The sequence below is a fragment of the Notolepis coatsorum genome (assembly GCF_963971535.1).
Source record: "Notolepis coatsorum genome assembly, chromosome: 18".
NCBI lineage: Eukaryota > Metazoa > Chordata > Actinopteri > Aulopiformes > Paralepididae > Notolepis > Notolepis coatsorum.
Window position 1 is genome coordinate 99,825,976 of NC_140182.1, and position 22,155 is coordinate 99,848,130.

The 22,155-nt window shown below is 44.6% G+C and overlaps 1 protein-coding gene across 1 annotated transcript in view; it reads left to right on the forward strand.

The window, feature by feature from the left end:
- Positions 1–6,219: 6,219 nt before the first annotated feature.
- The window catches only part of smc1b (structural maintenance of chromosomes 1B), a gene marked incomplete at both ends in the record, with an annotated part of 73,546 nt that continues 57,610 nt past the window's right edge, over positions 6,220–22,155 (forward strand). Inside the window, 7 exons of the mRNA XM_084335303.1 lie at positions 6,220–6,328; positions 6,995–7,183; positions 7,547–7,659; positions 8,757–8,960; positions 13,964–14,202; positions 15,041–15,299; positions 19,016–19,156. Coding sequence (XP_084191429.1) covers positions 6,220–6,328; positions 6,995–7,183; positions 7,547–7,659; positions 8,757–8,960; positions 13,964–14,202; positions 15,041–15,299; positions 19,016–19,156 — 1,254 coding nt within the window. The remainder of the gene's footprint in view (positions 6,329–6,994; positions 7,184–7,546; positions 7,660–8,756; positions 8,961–13,963; positions 14,203–15,040; positions 15,300–19,015; positions 19,157–22,155) is intronic.

The following is a 22,155-nucleotide window of genomic DNA, read 5'->3' on the forward strand; positions in this document are numbered from 1 at the left end:
TCCATAATGACTTCAGTAAATCCTTAAAAGTTAATTGATTTGTCTTGTAATTTGTCCCATTAATGTAATGGAGGGATACGCTGTGTGTGTGTGTGTGTGTGTGTGTGTGTGTGTGTGTGTGTGTGTGTGTGTGTGTGTGTGTGTGTGTGTGTGTGTGTGTGTGTGTGTGTGTGTGTGTGTGTGTGTGTGTGTGTGTGTGTGTGTGTGTGTGTGTGTGTGTGTGTGTGTGTGTGTGTGTGTGTGTGTGTGTGTGTGTGTGTGTGTGTGTGTGTGTGTGTGTGACGTCAAGTCAAATGTCAAGTGTTCCTTTATTAATCCCCTTGGGGAAATTTGACAGGTGTCATAGCAGCTTGGGGGTACAGGCAGAATAGGTAATAATAATAATAAAGATTTGGTTTAAAAAACACATTTAATTGGAGATCTGTCTAGGTTTAATATGATAGCCTACACTAGGATTACTGGCTCTGAAGTATAGTTGTCATGGAAATTTGAAAAAAAAGTTCCAAGGCAACTCTTCTTATAGTTGAAAAAGCCTTTATTGTATGGCTAGTTCATTATGAACATTCAAAGCACCAACGTGTTTGTGCCTTCATCAGGGTGTGTAATCATCATGTTTAAAATAAAGTCACTAACTTACCATGCCATAAGCCTACCATATGCTTTCTCGATTACCGGTAGGCCTACTTAGTAAGCAGAATACTCTTAATACTCTTAACTCTCGAGGTGCCTACAATGACATACAGCGAAGCAGCTTTTTGTTTCTATGGGCCGACGGCTTGGAATAATCTCCCACTAAATCTAAAACAGGCAGCCTCTGTGGATAGCTTTAAAGCACAGCTCAAGACCTATTTATATACTCTTGCTTTTAGTTGATTTTAAAATCCCTTTTTAGCTATTTTCATGTTTTGCTATTCTTTTTTTGTGGTTTTAAACTCCTGCTTTTCTTTTCTTTTTTTGCTTTATTGTAAAATGTTGTGTTTTTTGCTCTGTTAAGCACTTTGAGCTACATTATATGTATGAAAGGTGCTATATAAATAAATATTATTATTATTATTATTATTATTATTATTATTATTATTATTATTATTATTATTATTATTATTATTATTATTATTATTATTATTATTATTATTATTATTATTATTAACATGAAGATGCAAAGAGAGAAATGCGGAAGGTCAGATGGTGGTAGACTTTGCAAAAAGGATGGGTATGGCGGTAGTCAACACTTACTTCAGGAAGAGAGAGGAGCACAGGATTACATATAAAAGCGGGGGAAGGTGCACACAGGTGGACTATGTCCTATGCAGAAGGGGTAACCTGAAAGAGGTCAGGGACTGCAAGGTGATCGCAGGTGAGAGTGTAGCTAGGCAGCACCGCATGGTGGCCTGTAGGATGACTGTGGAGGCCAAGAGGAAGAAAGCCAGGGGCGAGAAGGTATACAGAGCCAAAGATTAAATGGTGGCAGTTAAAGAGAGAGGAACGTTGTGTGGAGTTCAGGGAGAAGATAAGACAGACGCTGGGTGGTAGGGAGGAGCTGCCGGTTGGTTGGGCAGCCACAGCAGATGTGGTGAGGGAGACCGCTAAAATGGTATTTGGCATGTCTTCAGGACGAAGGAAGGAAGATAAGGAGACCTGGTGGTGGAGTAAGGAAGTGCAGGAAAGTATACAGAGGAAGAGGTTGGCGAAGAAGCAGTGGGACAGACTGAGGGATGAAGAGGGTAGACGGGCATACATGGAGAGACGGCGGGAGGCAAAGAGAGAGGTGGCAAAGGCGAAGGAAAGAGCATTCACTGAGCTGTATGAGAGGTTGGACACCAAGGAAGGAGAAAAGGACCTATATAGGCTGGCTAGGCAGAGGAACCAGGCAGGGAAGGATATACAGCAGGTCAGAGTGATAAAGGATAAGGAGGGCAAGGTGCTGACCAGCGAGGACAGTGTGGTGAGAAGGTGGAAGGAGTACTTTGAAGAGCTGATGAATGAGCAAAATGAGAGAGAGAGGAGGACGGACAGTGTGGAGGCAGTGAACCAGGAAGTGCAACAGATCAGTAAGGAGGAAGTGAGGGCAGCTTTGAAGAGGATGAAGAGTGGGAAGGCGGTCGGCCCAGATGACATACCAGCGGAGGCCTGGAGATGCCTAGGCGAGATGGCAGTGGTTTTTCTTACAAGATTGTTCAACAACATCTTGGAAAATGAGAAAATGCCAGAGGAGTGGAGGCAAAGTGTGCTAGTGCCGATTTTTAAGAATAAGGGAGACGCACAGAGTTGCATCAACTACAGGGGAATAAAGCTGATTAGCCACAGCATGAAGCTATGGGAAAGGATAGTGGAGGCTAGGTTAAGAGGAGATGTGAGGATTAGTGAGCAGCAGTATGCGTTCATGCCAGGGAAAAGCACGACAGACGCATTGTTCGCCCTTAGAATGTTAATGGAGAGGGATAGTGTGATCCTTCCACACGCTACGCCCTCTCAGTGAGAATCCGCGCTGCCAGGTGAAAAGAAGCGGTTGATTGGCTGGACGTGTGTCGGAGGAAGCACGTGGTAGCCTCCACTCTCCCAGACCGACTGTGGGGGGTAAGTGCGCAGCGACCAGGAAGGGGATTGGGAATTGGCATAACGACTAACATTGGGATGGGAGAAAATCTGAGGAAAAAGGAGGGGGAAAAAGATCAATAAAAAAAAATGTTAATGGAGAAGTATAGAGAAGGCCAGAAGGAGCTGCATTGTGTCTTTGTAGACCAGAGAAGGCGTATGACAGGGTACCAAGAGAGGAGGTGTGGTACTGTATGAGAAAGTCAGGAGTAGCGGAAAAGTTTGTGAGGGTAGTACAGGACATGTATGAGGGCAGTGTGACTGTGGTGAGGTGTGCAGTGGGAGTGACTGAAGGGTTCAAGGTCGGGGTAGGATTGCACCAAGGGTCGGCCCTCAGTCCTTTCTTATTTGCAGTAGTGATGGACAGGCTGAGAGACGAGGTCAGGCAGGAGTCCCCGTGGACCATGATGTTCGCAGATGACATCGCGATCTGTAGTGAGAGCAGGGAGCAGGTGGAAGAGAACCTGGAGAAGTGGAGGCATGCACTGGAGAGAAGGGGGATGAGGGTGAGCAGAAGCAAGACCGAGTATATGTGTGTGAATGGGAAGGAAGACGGAGGGGTGGTAATGATGCAAGGAATAGAGGTACCAAAAGTGGACGAGTTTAAGTACTTGGGGTCAACAGTCCAAAGTAATGGGGACTGTGGTAGGGAGGTGAAGAAGAGAGTGCAGGCCGGGTGGTGCAGGTGGAGAAGGATGACAGGGGTGATCTGTGATAGAAGGGTACCAGCAAGAGTAAAGGGAAAGGTCTACAGCACGGTAGTGAGACCAGCTATGCTGTATGGTCGAGAAACAGTGGCGCTGACCAACAAGCAGGTGGCGGAGCTGGAGGTGGCAGAGATGAAGATGCTAAGATTCTCTCTGGGAGTAACAAGGTTGGACAAAATCGAAAATGTCTACATCAGAGGAACGGCCCATGTTGAGCAGTTCGGGCAGAAAGTGAGAGAAGCAAGACTGAGATGGTTTGGACATGTGCGGAGGAGGGAGGTGGGGTACATCGGGAGGAGGATGCTGGAGAGGGAGCTGCCAGGAGAGAGGAGGAGGGGAAGGCCCAAGAGGAGGTTTATGGACACAGTGAAGGAGGACATGCGGGCAGCAGGAGTGACGGAGGACGACGCAGATGACAGAAACAGATGGAAACGGACGATACGCTGTGGCGACCCCTGACGGGAAAATCCGAAAGAAAAAGAAGAAGAATTAACATGAAGATGCAGTGGTTATGGGAGTGTATTCAATAACAATGCACTCTTAATGGGAAAACGCCCTATAAGATTCCCTATATGGGAAGAGCAAGGCATACACTCATTAGGGGATATTTTTAATAACCAGGGCCTCTGTAGTTATGTCGAAATATGCACAAAGTTTAACCTCACCGAGTCCACATGGCTTTTTTACATACAGTTACGACTTTGTCTGAGGTCTCACGGTGTTCCATTACTCATACCAATTGAACACCACAGATACCACAAATTTTTCTATGAAAGAGAAACATTGGGAGGTTTTGTATCAGGTTTTTATTATCAATTACTAACGTCCTCGTATGAAACCCTTCAACTAGACACTGTCTGGAGGAGGGATATACCAGACCTGGAAAATGACTTTGATTGGCAAGGAGCCTGGGCAAATGTCCGACTTACATCAAGGAACCCGGATCATCAACAAATCAATCTGAACTATATTCACAGGACATACTTGACTCCTATAAGGCTGTGCAAAATGGGGCTTAAACAAGACTCCAAATGCTCCCAATGTACAAATGGGGACGAAGGAACATTTATGCACATGTATTGGGACTGCCCACCAGTTAAGGCATTCTGGAAAGATGTGTCCCAACAATTATCAATACTCGTATCTTGGAATATACCTGTACACCCCTCGGTATTACTATTGAATGATGTTTTTGAGTTTGCAGTGAATCCACAACTAAAGAGATTGGTTTTATTGGGTATCACAGTAGCTAAAAAACTGATCGCATCACGTTGGTTTCAACCGGAAAAAATGTGCCGAAAAGTGTGGTTTCTTACATATCTCGATGTGATATATCAAGAAATATCTACAGCAAGAATTCTGGGTCTCAATGAATCCAAAATGTCAATGTGGGTAGAAGTGGTGGAGAGAATAAAAGCTAGCTTATAATGGTAGTGTCTGGTTAGGAGTGAGGGATAATGGAGGTACTATCCAAGAGGGGGTCCGGGAGGGGGGGGTTTGAGCTGGAGCATATGTGTGTAGGGTTTTAGAAAATAGGTATTAGGGGTATATTCTATACTAACATTTATATAATTGTAATTTCGCTGGATATACACTGTATACGGTTAAAATGTTATTATAGACTATTTTTGTTTTATCTTGTTTCTGTACTTGCATGTATTTTAACCACCTTTACTGAAAGTTTCATTATGCATTGTGTGTTGAGTACTGACTTTTAATAATTTTTGTTTTGCAATAATAAAAAATATATAAAAAAAAAAAGAGATAATGATGGACCCATCTGAAACCATCACAGACCACCAACTTTGCCCCCCACCTCCATCCTCCCAAAGAAAACTTTCAGTTAATGAGGCATTTAAAAGTAAATGGCCAAACCCTATTGTTTTGTGTATAGTAATTCCAGTAGATGTGTCCATTATCATGAATCATGGTATGTGTTCCAGGCTATAAAAAGTAGTATTAAAAGTAGTTTAATTGGGTAAACCCAGACCCATTTATTACAGACAGACAGTTTGGACAGAAAGGTTTCAGTGGCTTATGACACCAGAGGGAGTTCCACAAATCACATTCAACCCAGATTCGGCACAAACAAGGGACTAAACACATTTTGCAATTATGCCACAATAATGTGGAATGCCCTACCCGCAGCCGTAAAGGAATGTGGATCCCTATTCCCTACCCTCCTTCAAAACTGCTCTCAAAGAGCACCTACGGGTGGCTGCAATTAGAAACTGGCCCTGGTAAATGTCAAGATATATGTATATTTGTATGTCTTGTAGTCATAATGTCTTGATGAATTGAAAATGGAGGACCCTTACTGTATGTAAACAAGACGCAAGTCTTTTTCTGATCTCCATCCTCTTAGCAGTTGTTAGTATTGAGCTGTACTGTATTGTACCCATTCTGCAATCTGTTAATAAAGTTTTCAATCAATCAATCAAAGACTCACTATGATAAGGTGGTCACAACATGGCGTCTGTACTCCAACCTGGCCAAACTCAGATGTAGGTATAGACCCAGAGAAGGCTCTGGGGTAGACCTACTCTGATGAAGCTGGAGTGGAGATACGACTAACATCTCAGAGTATATACAGTCACATTAGTCTACCGTGTGATAATAGTAATAATAGTGTAACTAAGACAATCCAAAACATGTGAAACATCTCTTCTTACTAACACTGTCTGAAATCTCACTCAGTAAGAAAAAACGCCAATTATGATTCAAAATAAGTGACTTTTGTGTGAGTCGTTTCAAGCACCGAAGAGAAGAAGATAAAAACAACAAGTTGACTTTAATTGAAGGCGGGGAATTTTATTTCCGCGCCAAAACAAAACTCGCTGTGGAAGAAGACACCTGTGGCGCGACTCCCGACTCCCGATCAGTCCCGTTCAGTCCTCTGCTAAAGACAGACTGGATCAACATGGGCTATCTCAAACTCATCGAGGTTGAAAACTTCAAATCATGGCGAGGCAAGCAAGTGATCGGTCCCTTCATGAGGTTTAACTGCATCATTGGCACTAATGGATCTGGTAAGTGTTCATATTATATTCATATCATATTTTACTTTTCAGCCGATGATGCCGATCAGTGACTAATATTACCAGCTAGCTAACGTAAGTTCGTAACTGCGTTTGCAGGACATGAGGACGTTTGCAACTTCGAGAATGTGCACAAAGATATGTACCTGAAAGATGATGATAACAGGGGATATGGAAAATATAGCTTTTGGTGTCTTATGTGGATTTAGTCTCTGGGTTTAAGTTGAACCGTAATAAGTGAAAGATCCCCTCCCACCCCCACATGATCAGTCCGCATGGGCGAATATAGTTCAACACACCATTAAATGTAGCCTGGTAGCTCTCCTAGTTCTGTAGCATGACTTAGTTAACCACCATGTGATTCAATGACAATAATCGCCACATGGAAGTTACAAAAAGTACAAATAGGAAGCTCTTTGATTCTGCCCAAAATCTCGTTCAGAATCAAGAAAACATCACACGTCTATAGGTAAACATTTATAGCTAATTAACTATAGAAATTAACTTTTTTAATATGTCCTGCTCACGTGATTCATGTGAAATGCATCCTATCTCGACCAAATGTCAAGCTCTATAACCACCACCACCATTATGTCAGTCTCCTAAACCAACACAGTTGTGCTCATCAAAGTGAAGCTGCTGCATGTGGTTCTGCAGGCAAGTCCAACGTCATGGACGCCCTGAGCTTCGTGGTGGGGGAGCGGGCCTCCGTGCTGCGGGTGAAGCACCTCCGGGACCTGGTGCACGGGGCGCACATCGGACAGCCCGTGGCGAGCAGTGCCAGCGTGGCCATGCACTACAGGGAGGACAACCACGAGGAGATCATCTTCAGCAGGAGCATCTCTGGTGAGCTTACTGTGTCTAGGTTTGGTGATATTGATATTGACTGGTTAGTGGTTCTGGCTGGTGTCGAATGGGTCCTTGAAGGAGGTACTGTACCAGGTGGTCCTCAGCAAAATGATGCACATTTTATGTGGAAAAAGACTGTTGGGGCACTGAGTTTTTGTTAATACCTCTGCCTGCCTCTCTGATGAATTGAAAATGGGGGACCCTGATGTAAACAAGACGAAAGTCTTTCTCTGGTCTGCATTCCCTTAACAATTGTATGTATTGAGCCGTACTGTACTGTACCCATTCTGCAATCTGTTAATAAAGTTTTCAATCAATTAATCAATCAATCAATGCAATGCATGTTCTTGCATCTTTCAGGCGATTCCTCTCAGTATCATGTCAATGGCAGACATGTTACGCTGGCCAAATACACAGAGGAGCTGGAGAGGATTGGTGTTGTGACCAAGGCTAGAAACTGTCTGGTATTCCAGGTAAATAGTAACATTACGTTCAAAGTTTAAAAACAAACCAACGGACAGTTATACATTGCATCTGTTTAACTCAGTTATTTGATGATCAGTGTAGCTTGGCCCTTATTCTGTTTATCACCATGTTAATTTTTGTAGATCGATATGTTTTTTTTTTTTTATCCACTTTTTCTCCCATTTTTCCATATTTTCTCCCATCCCAATTTCGTATCATCCAATTCAACCCTCCCCTGTCACGGACGCTGTTTCTTGCCTCCCACAAGCCGGCTGCAATGTGGACTAAGTCATACATAGCACAAGTCTCCTCTGGTACTTGAGGTAACAGCAGTCGCATCTTTTCACCTGCACAGCTCGATCTCTCAGTGGCGAGGAGTAACGCGTGGGAGGCTCACGCTGCCCCCGACACTTCCTGATTCTACTGCGCAGGCGCACCAACCGACCTGTAGGAGTCACTGTCCACAACGCCCGATCCCCACCCATCAGTTTCCCACCCCCTAATACGGCCAATGTGTATTAGTACGGACGACCAGCTAAACTGAAAGCAAATGTGGAGCGCTGGGCTCGAACTGACGAGCCCAGCGTCTCCAGCATTTCGTGGCGAGTGCCTTGCCCACTACACCACGTAGCCGCCCCTGTAGATCGATATGTTATAGTTAGTACCCCAATAGAAACTACAATGTCATAATACATTAAAATACTATAATGCTCAAGTGTATTGTGTATAAAAGGCTAAATAAAGTTCTGGTATAAATTATCGATGCCCAACACTAGAAGCACTAGGGGGAGACAGTGGCTCAGGAGGTAGAGCAGTCGCCTGGTAATCCGGAGGTTCCCGGTTTGATTCTCGCTCCTCCCGGGCAGCGTGTCGATGAGCAAGACACTTAACCCCTAATTGCTCCCGATGAGCAGGTTGGCACCTTGCATGGTTGCCTCTGCCGTCGGTGTGTGAATGTGTGAGTGAATGGGTAAAATGTGAGGAACAAATTGTAAAGCGCTTTGGATAAAAGTGCTATATAAATGCAGCCATTTACCATTTACTTCAGTGAGTATTACAGTATAAATTAGTGACTTGTGTTGTTTCCTCTTTCTTTCTCCACCAGGGGGCAGTAGAGTCAATCACTATGAAGAACCCCAAGGAGAGGACCAAGATGTTCGAGCACATCAGCCAGTCCAGGGAGCTGGCCGAGGACTACGAGAAGAAGAAGGTGGCCATGGAGAAGGCCAAGGAGAACACCCAGTTCAACTTCAACAAGAAGAAGACGGCCGCCGCTGAGAGGAAGCAGGTGACCCAGGACAAGCAGGAGGTAAGACAGGACACCTAACATCTTCACTAGTCAAGTCAAGTAACCGAGTGGTTTCTCCCCGGCACAGACAGGACGGTGTACTGAACCCCCAAACGCTCCACTACGGGTGACCCTGTAAGATAAGATAAGATGATCCTTTATTAATCCCCTTGGGGAAATTCGGGTGTCAAAGCAGCATGGGGGGGGGGGGGGTACAGGGGGGGGGGGGGATACAGAGCTTCACATTCCTATACAGTCCAGTATCTATATACACTGTAGATACAATATAAAATATAAATACAAATACAATACAATATAATGTAAAAAAGTACAAATACAAGATAGTCCAGTGATATGAGTCTCTAGTTCTCAAGTCCCGAGTACTGACAATGATAGTTCTGGCAGCAGAGCCGGCCGACCGAGCCCTTTGTTGTAGAGCCTGATGGCTGTCGGTATAAAGGATCGGCCCAGGCGGTTTGTGGTGTGTCGGGGGGGGGGGGGGGGGGGTGAGTCGTTGGCTGAACGTGCTCTTTATTCTGGCTAGCTCCTCATAGAGAGGGTGAGAGAGGGGTTCTCCAGGATGGCTTCTAGCTTTTTCCTCATCCTCCTCTCAGCCACCACCTCTAGATTATCCAGCTCACCACCCACTTCGGAGCTAGCCTTCTTCACCAGATTGTTCAGCTTGCTGGAGTCCCTCGAGTTGATGTTGCCCCCCCCCCCAGCACACCACAGCAAAAAAGAGGACGCTGGCTACAACCGACTGGTAGAAAGATAGCAGCAGTCGGTTGCACACGTCGAACGACCTGAGTCGCCTCAGGAAGAACTGTGCACTGACCTGCCAATTACAAAAGATATGCACACTGCAAAAAAGAGCCATACGGATAGTACATCATGGTAGATATTTAGATCACACAAGTACATCATGGTAGATATTTAGATCACACAAATAGTCTGTTTGTAAGGAGTCAAACATTAAAATTCATGGACTTAATCAAATTCAAATCTGCACAAATTATGTTTCTGGCAATAAAAAACAAATTATCAAGCAACATTCAAAAAAAATTCACGGCTAGAGAGAGTGTTTATAATTTTAGAGGGACATTAGCTTTAAAGCAAACTACGGTACGTACAACTCTTAAAAGTACCGTACTTTTCGCACTATAAGCCGCACCTGAATATAAGCCGCAGCAGCTAAATTTAATGATGTGTACATATATAAGCCGCACTGGACTATAAGCCGCAGGTGTTTTAATGTTTAATTACCATATGTAATTAGCATTGGGACACAATACTGTCGGACAAATAACAAGAATTAACTCATTTACAAGTTGTATTACGTTTAGCAAATAAGGGAACAGATAAATAACATGCAGTCAAAAAAGCAATATTTAGATTTTTACATTTTCGGGTTTGGTCACGTCGAGTCACATATAAGCCGCACCGTTATATAAGCCGCAGGGTCGAAAAATGGGGGGAAAAGCCGCGGCTTATAGTCCGAAAAGTACGGTATGTGCATTGCAGTTTGTGGGGTATCACTCTGGAATGGTCTGGATGCGAATATAAACTTAAGCAAAAATATCAATACATTTAAAGGTAGCTATAAACAAGCACTTATGGACACATATAAGAGAGAGGAGCTTGAGCAGTAATGTGACTGCCTATTATTTTTTCTCATTTGGATATTTGGATATATAAAAAACTGTACTTTTATTTAATTTTTTATTTGTTATATTATTTTTATTTTTATTAAATTATATTGTCAAATATTGTAAGGAAGGGGCAGGGCTTGATACGTTGTTTTACTTCCCCCTGTTCCTTCTCGAACACTTATTGTATGGAAATAGTCTTTGACTATTTACCTTTTTAAACTTGTTTTATGTTTCTATGTTCGAGACAAATAAAAATCAAATCAAATCAAATCAAACCTCTCTATGTGTGGGGGACTGTGTGCATGTAACTAGGAGGGATATGATGACTGTGTGTATGTGTAACTAGGAGGGATATGCAAAAATACACATTTAAATTACCTTGTGTACATTGGCAATAAAGTAATCTTCTATGTTCTTATAGCAGGTTTAAAAACAACCAGGATAGGGCGGCTAAGTGGCGCAGTGGGCAAGGCGCTCGCCACTAACGCAGGATATGCTGGGTTCGAGCCCATCTCTCAGCGTTGCTTCTGGCTTGGCTGGTCGTTCATACTAATACAATTGGCAGTATTAGGGGGTGGGAAAGCCTGTGGGTGGGGATCGGACGTTGTGGACAGCGACTCCTACAGGTCGGTTGGTGCGCCTGTACAGCATAATCAGGAAGTATCGGGGGCAGCGTGAGCCTCCCACGCGTTACTCCCCGCCACTGAGAGATCGCGCTGTACAGGTGAAAAGATGCGACGGCTGCCTCCTCGTGTACCGGAGGGGACACGTGATGCAAGGCTTCGTCCACATTGCAGCCGACCAGTGGGAGGCATGGTCTAGCAATGTTCGAGACAGGGGAGGGAAGAATTGGATAATACGAAAAAATTGGGATGGGAGAAAAAATAAAAAAATGGGGAGAAAAAGTAGATAGATAAAAAAAAAAAAAAAACAGGATAACCAACTAGCTAAGTAAAACAAAACAAAGAGCATCAACATAAGAAATATCAATACATAATCAAACAAAATCAAGATTAGAAGGACCCAAACGCTGATAGACAGGGGGTGGATCTGATAGAAAGGGGGTGGATCTGATAGAGAGGGGGTGGATCTGATAGAGAGGTTGGTAGATCTGATAGAGAGGTTGGTAGATCTGATAGAGAGGGGGTGGATCTGATAGAGAGGGGGTGGATCTGATAGAGAGGGGGTGGATCTGATAGAGAGGGGGTGGATCTAATAGAGGGGGTGGATCTGATAGAGAGGCCCTACTGCAGACAGAGGCCACAATTAACCGTCTGTAGTGTGGTAGTGAAATGGTTAACCCTTTGTAGTGTGGTAGTGAAATGGTTAACCTTCTGTAGTGTGAAAGTGTTAAACCTTTGTAGTGTGGTAGTGAAAGGGTTAGCTCTAGCCATATTTTCAGAAAATCCGCCTAAAAGTACACTTCTAACAAGGTCCATTTCATGTTCTTGGTATCTAGGGACATCTATGGACCTCAGGGAATGCATTCCCAGTGTCAGAAATATTGTGTCTGTTACTATGCATGAGTAAATTGTAATGAACCAAAGGAGAATATAATTATTTGACTGTGAATAACACCATGCTAACATTGACCAAAAGAGAACAATTTAGCTCACTCAGCACCTTCTTGAGATCAAGTGTACAAAAAATCTAAGCAAATGAATGAAGGGCAGATGATTTACATGGTATTTTGTAGATACAGTACAGAATTCTGGCATCCGGACACATGCAATTTTAAATATGAATATGGAATGTAGAATATCAGGCCTATAAATGACCTTATTATGGGCAAGTCATACATCTATGGATCGGGCCAAATCAAGTTAAATCTGGATTTAGTACCGCCCGTTACAGGGCAGCAAAGACCATGAATGAAATTACTGTAAGTACAGTTACTTTGCCCCAAACGGGGTAAAAACATAAGGCGTAAGTAAGTAAGTTACATTTGTTTTTTTTATCCACTTTTTCTCCCATTTTCTATATTTTCTCCCATCCCAATTTTCGTATCATCCAATTCAACCCTCCCCTGTCACGGACGCTGTTTCTTGCCTCCCACAAGCCGGCTGCAATGTGGACTAAGTCATACATAGCACAAGTCCCCTCCGGTACTTGAGGTAACAGCAGTCGCATCTTTTCACCTGCGCAGCTCGATCTCTCAGTGGCGAGGAGTAATGCGTGGGAGGCTCACGCTGCCCCCGACACTTCCTGATTCTACTGCGCAGGCGCACCAACCGACCTGTAGGAGTCGCTGTCCACAACGCCCGATCCCCACCCATCAGTTTCCCTCCCCCTAATACGGCCAATGTGTATTCGTACGGACGACCAGCTAAACTGAAAGCAAATGTGGAGCGCTGGGCTCAAACTGACGAGCCCAGCGTCTCCAGCATTTCGTGGCGAGCGCCTTGCCCACTACGCCACGTAGCCGCCCATGTTACATTTGTATAATGTCCATAGCTCCGCCATTTTTCACCAGGTTGCAACACGTTTTTCCGCTCACAGACGTTCATAGAAAGGTAAAGAAACAATATACGTCGTATTTTATGGCAATAACATTCAGGTTTGTTCGACCGGTGAGATATTTCACAGGCTGGTGTGAGCTGGGTAGTGTAGTTTTATGAAATTCCGACGTCCATCAAAAGCCCTGGGTCTCCTCTTTCTTAGGACTACAACGGTTTAATGATGGCATCATTTCCTTGCGTCTAATTCATCCAGTTCCCGGCCGGGATGCGCCAAGATATTTATAAACTCATATTTCGGTCCGGTTAACGGATTTGAAAGTAGAACGAAATGTTATTTAAATGACAAGGAATTAAATGTTATTTTTTTTTTTTTTTTATCCACTTTTTCTCCCATTTTCTATATTTTTCTCCCATCCCAATTTCGTATCATCCAATTCAACCCTCCCCTGTCACGAACGCTGTTTCTTGCCTCCCACAAGCCGGCTGCAATGTGGACTAAGTCATACATAGCACAAGTCCCCTCCGATACTCGAGGTAACAGCAGTCGCATCTTTCCACCTGCGCAGCTCGATCTCTCAGTGGCGAGGAGTAATGCGTGGGAGGCTCACGCTGCCCCCGACACTTCCTGATTCTACTGCGCAGGCGCACCAACCGACCTGTAGGAGTCGCTGTCCACAACGCCCGATCCCCACCCATCAGTTTCCCTCCCCCTAATACGGCCAATGTGTATTACTGCGGACGACCAGCTAAACTGAAAACAATGTGGAGCGCTGGATTCGAACACGCGAACCCAGCGTCTCCACATTGGTGGCGAGTGCCTTGCCCACTACACCACCTAGCCGCCCGAATTAAATGTTATCTATAACTATATTGAACCTGACACTTTGGTCCCTCACCCATTACCACCACCCCCAAGGCCCAGAAGTACCAGGCACTGGTGGATGAGCAGAGCCACGGGCGTCTGCAGTTGAGCCTGTTCCAGCTCTATCACAACCAGCAGGGCATCAAAGCCCTGAACCACAGCCTGGCAGAGAGGCAGCAGGTGGTAGCTGCCAAGAAGAGCACCCTGGAGGCCCTGGAGCAGGAGGTCAAGGCCCAAAAGAAGGAGCACGGACGCGTTAGCAGAGACCTGCAGCACCTTGAGAAAGAGATCCGGTTTGTGTTTATGTGTGGCGGTGGGAGTAGCGGTTGAGAGAGTGTGTATGTGTGTGCGAGTGTGCACGTGTATTCTTATCATTCTACGTTCAGTTTGCCTTTGATAACAGGCATCAATTATAGATTCATTGTTCATTTTTATTTAGTTTAGAAGAACAAGGTTAAAAAGCAACCGTGTTCAGTTTTTCACACAAACAAATTTAATACACAGCGATTCACTTAGCTTATTAATTTTTGCCTGTCTAGTGTCTACCTCATGACATATTCTGTTATGGCAGTTATGTAAATGCTCATGGTAATGGTGTCTGATGTCAATATGACCACATTTTTCACTGTCTTATCTTGCAGAGTTCTGCTCAGAAAATGGCCAGATCTCTAGATGAAGCACCGCAGTGTTGACCTGCATGTAGAAGTTGTTGAGTCCAACCTATTATTAATCCCCTTTGGGAAGTTTGTCCGCTGCATTTGACCCATCCTAACTATTCAGGAGCCGTGGGGCAGCCACACACAGTGCAGCGCCCCGTGGACCAACTCTAGTTGTAATGCCAGGAGTACCCAGGCGAAACATGGCGGGAGAACATGCAGACTCCACACAGAAAGGCCCCCTGCTGGTCAAACCCCAAAGGCAAAGTGCCGAAATGAAAAGCAAGACAATCCGCCGAGCACACGCATTGCTGACGTCACATGTGTGTTCTAGGAATAACAGGGCATTCATCACCGTAAATCTTCCCTGGGTCAATGAAGGTTAAATGAAAACATAAATGACTATCGTCACATGGATCCAGTTCTGTTGTGCCAACATTTGACCCAGGCCTTCTCTCTCATCCCTTTCATTCAGTGGCCAGGAGGAGACAGTGTCTCAGCACCGAGCTCAGTACATAAAGACCAAGGTGAACACCTCCCATCACGTCTTGAAGGCGGAGGACGCCCGCAGCGCCCTGAAGAAGAGCCAGAGGCTGACGGCCAAGAAGGAGGAGAGACTGGCCGAGGGCAGGAGAGACCTGGCTGAGCTGGAGAGGGCCCGGAGGAGCTACGAGAGGCAGGCCAGGGAGGAGGGGGCCTCGCGGGGGAGAGACATCCAGCTGGAGGAGGAGCAGGTGGGGGGCCAGGGCTGGGAGATATGGTCTATATATTGATTGATTGATTGAAAACTTTATGAACAGATTGCAGAATGGGTACAATACAGTACGGCTCAATACACACAATTGTTAAAGGTCCCATGGTTTGCTATTCCTTTCACTATTTGGGCAATTTTACACAATTCCTGTGAGTCTATGGAACACATCTGTACGTTTTTTTTCCAAAAAAAACCCCATTGTTTTGTATTTCTAAATTCTAATCAAGTACTCTAAAGCAGCATTTTTCCACTTCAAGATTTCAAGCTGTTTTGGGCTCTGCACTGGCAGACAGAGAGACACATAGAGAGATAGAGGGGGAGACTAATTAATTTCGCAGGGGGGGGGGGGATAATCCCACAGGACAATGAATTGGTAACTTGTTTCAAATGACAATATATACCCGTGAATATTATTGCACGGATCGGAATAGGCGTGGGAGTGTGCGTGTGCGCTATGATATTTTGCAACAGGTTGACGTGACACGAGTGCCGACAGAGAGAGAGCAGAGAACGAGCGAGTGAGAGAGAGACAGACAGAGAGAGGGAGCGGAGAGATGCTCAGAGAGCGCGCGTGTTTCCCCTAGGGCTGACCCCGATTTGTCGAATAGTCGACTAATCGATCGAAAGGAGCCGTGGTCGACTGCCAACCTCTTAGTCGAATGCAAAAAAAGAAGAAAAAAATAATTATTATAACTTTTATTTCTTTTTATTTTCTTTTTTATCATTTCCAAAAGAAAAGAGGCCTAGAAGCGTGGCTAACGCTAATGGCACGCATACCAGAGGCTAACTGCCTAAGAAAACAGGCACAGAGGCACTGAAAGAGGATTTCACCATCTAATGAACACACTAGACAAATATCAAGATGTATCCATCAGTGGACCAGTTGCATGCTTTCGCAGAGAACAAGAAGCCTTCAGTCGACTCCTTCAGATATTAAGCACCCCCACAGCCCAAATGGAATGATAATAAAAATAAAAATAGTCAGCTATAGTCAACTATTACTATACAAAATAGTCAACTATCGGAAAATTTTGGTGACTACAAGTCGACTATACAAATCCTTAGTCGGGGACAGCCCTAGTTTCCCCACACACACGCAGTCGGGAGTGTGTAAAATGCTCCGTATCCCTCTCTCTCCCTCTCTATCTCTCTCTCTCTGCTTTCTCTCTGTCGGCACCCGCGCCACGTCAACCCGTTTGAGGAAGTGTCAGTATTTCCACTCGCTCTGTTGTTGAGCGAATTGTTGATTGTGGGCGGTGACTACAACCAGGGGCTGAGATATGCAGATCAGTGCCTTATTCACGTCAGCAAAACAGTCAAATCAGAATGGCTTAGTTCAGTGGGGGAGGATCTCGTGACATCGAGACTGGACTGATGAGCCAAAATGAGAATTAGAGACACAGACCCCATTGATACAACCCCACATTGTTGTTAAACAATGCTAAACACTGGAAAAGGCCATTTATAAGACATGGGACCTTTTTTTTGTTTTTTTTCATTTTTTAGCGTTTATCGCTTTTTTTCTGGTCAAGCATGACCGACAGATGCAGGGTGAAACGGGAGGGAGAACAGGGGAAGACATTCGGCAAATGACGGCGGGTCCGGGAATCGAACTCGGAGTCAACCAGATCCGTGACGCAGCTACTGGAGCTCCCCCAAGACATGGGACCTTTAACACATTCATGGCCATTTGGATCCGTCTAAAATCACTGTAGAGGGCCAGCATTTCTAAACAGACTTGCATAGTCCGTGGGGCTGTTGTTTGTAGAGCTAAATCTATACTTTATAGTATTGCTATCTATCCATTCTCATTGTCAATTGACACCATAAACCGTCCCTTCAAAATGGCTTAAAGAAATCATTTTTTCATCAATAAGTTCTCATTTTATAGCGTCTTGAATATAAGCGTTATAAGGGATTTCGGCTGGGATATTTCCTGGAAGGCGAGATACAGGGCTAATAGCTAATAACGTTAAATCCAATGGCATTTCGGCTATACAGAAGCTACAGTTAAAACTCAAACTGCATATGATCGGTATGATGGTCCACCATGAATGCATGAAAGGGGGCGGGGCGGGTGATGTCGTTTTTGATTATTGATTACCAATAACCGCGTTAGCCTCATTAGCCTCATTCGCTGATCGGGTGGATGGCTATCATAACAAGCCCTGATCAGCATGTAATTTACGTGAAAAAGATCTTACCGTGGGCCGGTTGGATCCCCCAAAGCATTTCCCAGTTATCGATTGTCATCTGGTAGATCCATATGTCCATTGGCTGATGATATATTCCTTTACTGCATAGTGAAATCCGCGTCCCAAAAGGTATTCCAAGCTACAGGCTGCACATCCAGAATCCAGCTAACTGGAAACTACATTGAAAGAAAAAAATAAATAGTGCACCGTTCTGCCACAGGGCACACTGCATTATCGAGACAGTGCCCCTAAGAGGATCTGGCCGGTAATGCACTTTTCAGAATTCGAAGAGGAGGGTAGATCTGCAGTGCAGCTCGTGACATTGAGTAGGTTATTACAATGGAATAAAAGCCAAAACAACCTTGCCACGGACATGTCCGTGGTTGGTCCTCAACCGTTGGATTCGAAACACGGATTTATCCGTGGTTAGCCCCGAAACGGTTAAGGGGATGCAGACCAGAGAAAGACTTTTGTCTTGTTTACATCAGGGTCCCCCATTTTCAATTCATAATAACATTTATGACATACACGACATACAGATACGATATGATATCACAATATTTCTGACAGGGGTGGCCGGGTAGCACAGCGGACTGAGCGTCTGTCTACCACCGCAGAGACACTGGTATCAAATCCGGCTGTCAGAGGTACCTCCGGCTTGGCCGGTCGTCATACTGACACAATTGGCAGTGTCAGCGGGTGGGAAGCCGGTGGGTTGTATCCTGGCCGTTGTAAACAGCGACTCCTACAGGTTGGTCAGGGCGCCTTCACAGCGAGGGAGGGAATTGGGGAAGGTAGTGTGAGCATCCCATGCATTTCACTTCCCCAGTGAGAGTCCTCGCTGTCAGGTGAAAAGAGACTGCTGGCTGTCTCCACATGTATCGGAGGACACATGTGATAGACTTCAGAGCTCCCTAAACGCGTTATTTTTTTTCGTAGCCGCATTTTGCGGAGACGCTCTCTGATTGGCCACTCCATGTGACATGTGCGCCCAATCGTGTGACGCCTGTTTCTACACCGGTTAAGCTTAGGCACTCTTTCGAAGTTGGTTAAGGTTAGAGTTTGTCTTAGAGCAGGGCGATAGAACACCAGCCCTGATTCCAAACTCTAACCATAACCAACTTTGAAAGAGTCGCCTAAGCTTAACCAGTGATAAAATAGGCGTTAGGTAGTTTGCTGCTGTTAGACCCGGAAATGGGCAAAGACACAGCTCGTCACGCGATTGGGCAAACATGTCAGTGGCCAATCAGAGAGCGTCAGTCAGTGGCCAATCAGAGAGCGTCTCCGCAAAATGCGGCTACGGAAAAAAATAACGTTCCCTAGACCGGCAAGTGGGCGGCAAATGCGCGCAATGACCAGGAAGGGGAGGGGGGAATTGGCATAACGACTAAATTGGGATGGGAGAAAAAATACAGAAAAATGGAGGAGAAAAAGTAGATAAAAAAAAATATATATATTTCTGACAGTATTTGGTTAATTTGTGGTGTGTCTCCTGCTCCAGTTGAAGCGCTACAAGGAGCTGAAGGAGCTGGCGATGAAGCAGGGCGGGGTCATCAACCAGCAGGCGGAGAAGCTGCAGTGGGAGGTGAAAGCCGACCATGAGAAGATCTCCTTTGACCAGCGCAAGAAGAAGGAAGTGGAGGTACTGCCCTCTGCTGGTCTGTCTTGACACATGGTTGATTCTTGATTCATATTGTGTATATTGTGTGAGTCTTCCTGCTTGGCTGTGATCTATAGGATTTAGTGAGCTAGCAATTCACAGTTCAAAGGTCATGTGAAAGTTGAAACCATATCCTAAGTGGTTTCAATGTTAGATGACGAGTCTTAAACATTAAACTAACATTGAACTCACAATGTGAGTGAATAAATGTATATATGATCATGTGATGAATGAACGTAGCACTCCCAAGTTGCGCACCCTTGGTTGTGCTATGACAACGGACAAAAGGAATGGATGATTGTGAGAATTCTGACATGAATAAATGAATGGATGAATGATCTTTATTGTCATTGTCACAATGGTACAATGGACATTTAAAATGCAGCCCTAGGTGCTAACAATCACACAGTCCTAAAACACAGTATTAAAATAATAAAGACAAGAGTGGGACATAATAGACATAACAGGGGGGGTATAAAAGAAAATTGCACTATTCCCTTGGTGTTGTGTGCGTGGGGATTGTTGTTTTAAATTTTAGCTGAGTTTAGTGCACTTATGGCCCTGGGATAAAAACTGAACTTCAGTCTGGTAGTCCGGGTGGGCATGACGCTGAAACGCCTGCCCGAGCGCAGCCGTATGAGGTGTTTGTTGCCCGGGTGGTGTGGGTCCTTAAGTATTTTCACTGCTTTCTTAAGACAGCGGGAGTTATATAGTTCTTCCAGTGAGGGGAGAGGGCATCCGATGATTTTTTGGGCCGAGTTGACGACCCTCTGGAGCGCCTTCCTCTCTGCGGTAGGTGAGGATGCTTTTCCACGGAGCAGCGGTGAAAGGACACAAGCAGGTCTTGTCTGAGGTGGTATTTCCTGAGTATTCTCAGGAAGTAGAGTCTCTGTTGTGGCTTCTTCACGATCGCCTTGGTGTTGGTTCTCCAGGTCAGGTCATCCTCCAGGTGGACACCCAGGAATCTGAGGACTGAGACTAGGGCTGGGCGATATGGCCAAAAATGATATCACGATAACGATATGATAATGTTATCATATCACTCGATATCGATAATTATCGATATTGTTATAAGTATTAAAAAAAAAATTATAATAATAATTTAAATATATATATATATTTTAAAACAACAGATGTATGTTTATTTTGCAGCAATTCTTTATTGTTGCCGCCATCTTTAGTGTTACATCCCCTCACACTCCAGTTCTCAGGCTGCAGCTGGTTTAAAAGCGAAAGTAAACCGGCTTCTCTGCTGGCTGTGGCTCCAGAGGAGTTGAACAGTTCTGGCTCTGCTAGTTTATTTTCTATCTTTTGGCGCTTTTTTGGTGGACAAACCACCGCACATGTGCACCGTGACTCGTGACTGGAGACTAGCTCTGTTAGCACACATAGCCTACTGTGTACAGACGGTTTCAAACTGTATTTTAAATTAGAAAGAAAACTACTGGTAAATAAATGGACAAGAGAAAAATAAATCTCAATTTGGTCAGTATTGTCATTTGGACAAGCAAAGCCATTACTTTAAGTTGCAGGCAAGAAACACAAGTCTGTCCACTGTCTCTGGTTTTAAAACTGCCCTGTTGCAGGTCACAACATTTTTATAATTTCTTTTATTTATTATCGATATATATAGATTATTAAAATATATCGCGATAATTATCGTTATTGTTTTATCGCCCAGCCCTAACTGAGACTCTCTCCACGCCTCCCCCGTCGATGTACAGGGGCTGTATGTCGGTCTACTTCCTCCTGTAGTCCACGATCATCTCCTGGGTCTTTAGCTTATTCAGCTGCAGGTTGTTGGTTTTGCACGGGGCTGACAGCTGCTCTACCTCATCGCGGTACGCGGTCTCGTCACCTTTTCTGAATTCTGACATTCGGACATACTAAGAAAGCTGACAGGAGGGAATGTTTGGTGTGCGTGTGCGTTGCAGCGCAGCATTTATGGCGTGTGTGTGTGTGTGTTTTCATGTGCGCTGTCCGCACTCATTGTCTGTCATTTCATGGTATAATGTGGTGCGTGTGTATGTATGTGCACTGTATAATGTGGTGCGTGTGTATGTATGTGCACTGTATAATGTGGTGCGTGTGTATGTATGTGCACTGTATAATGTGGTGCGTGTGTATGTATGTGCACTGTATAATGTGCACTGTATAATGTGGTGCGTGTGTATGTATGTGCACTGTATAATGTGCACTGTATAATGTGGTGCGTGTGTATGTATGTGCACTGTATAATGTGGTGCGTGTGTATGTATGTGCACTGTATAATGTGGTGCGTGTGTATGTATGTGCACTGTATAATGTGGTGCGTGTGTATGTATGTGCACTGTATAATGTGCACTGTATAATGTGGTGCGTGTGTATGTATGTGCACTGGTGCGTGTGCATGTATGTGCACTGGTGCGTGTGTATGTATGTGCACTGGTGCGTGTGCATGTATGTGCACTGTATAATGTGGTGCGTGTGTATGTATGTGCACTGTGTGTATGTATGTGCACTGTGTGTATGTATGTGCACTGTGTGTATGTATGTGCACTGTGTGTATGTATGTATGTACGTGTGTATGTATGTGCACTGTGTGTATGTATGTGCACTGTGTGTATGTATGTGCACTGTGTGTATGTATGTGCACTGTGTGTATGTATGTGCACTGTGTGTATGTATGTGCACTGTGTGTATGTATGTGCACTGTGTGTATGTATGTGCACTGTGTGTATGTATGTGCACTGTGTGTATGTATGTGCACTGTGTGTATGTATGTGCACTGTGTGTATGTATGTGCACTGTGTGTATGTATGTGCACTGTGTGTATGTATGTGCACTGTATAATGTGCACTGTATAATGTGGTGCGTGTGTATGTATGTGCACTGTATAATGTGGTGCGTGTGTATGTATGTGCACTGTATAATGTGGTGCGTGTGTATGTATGTGCACTGTATAATGTGCACTGTATAATGTGGTGCGTGTGTATGTATGT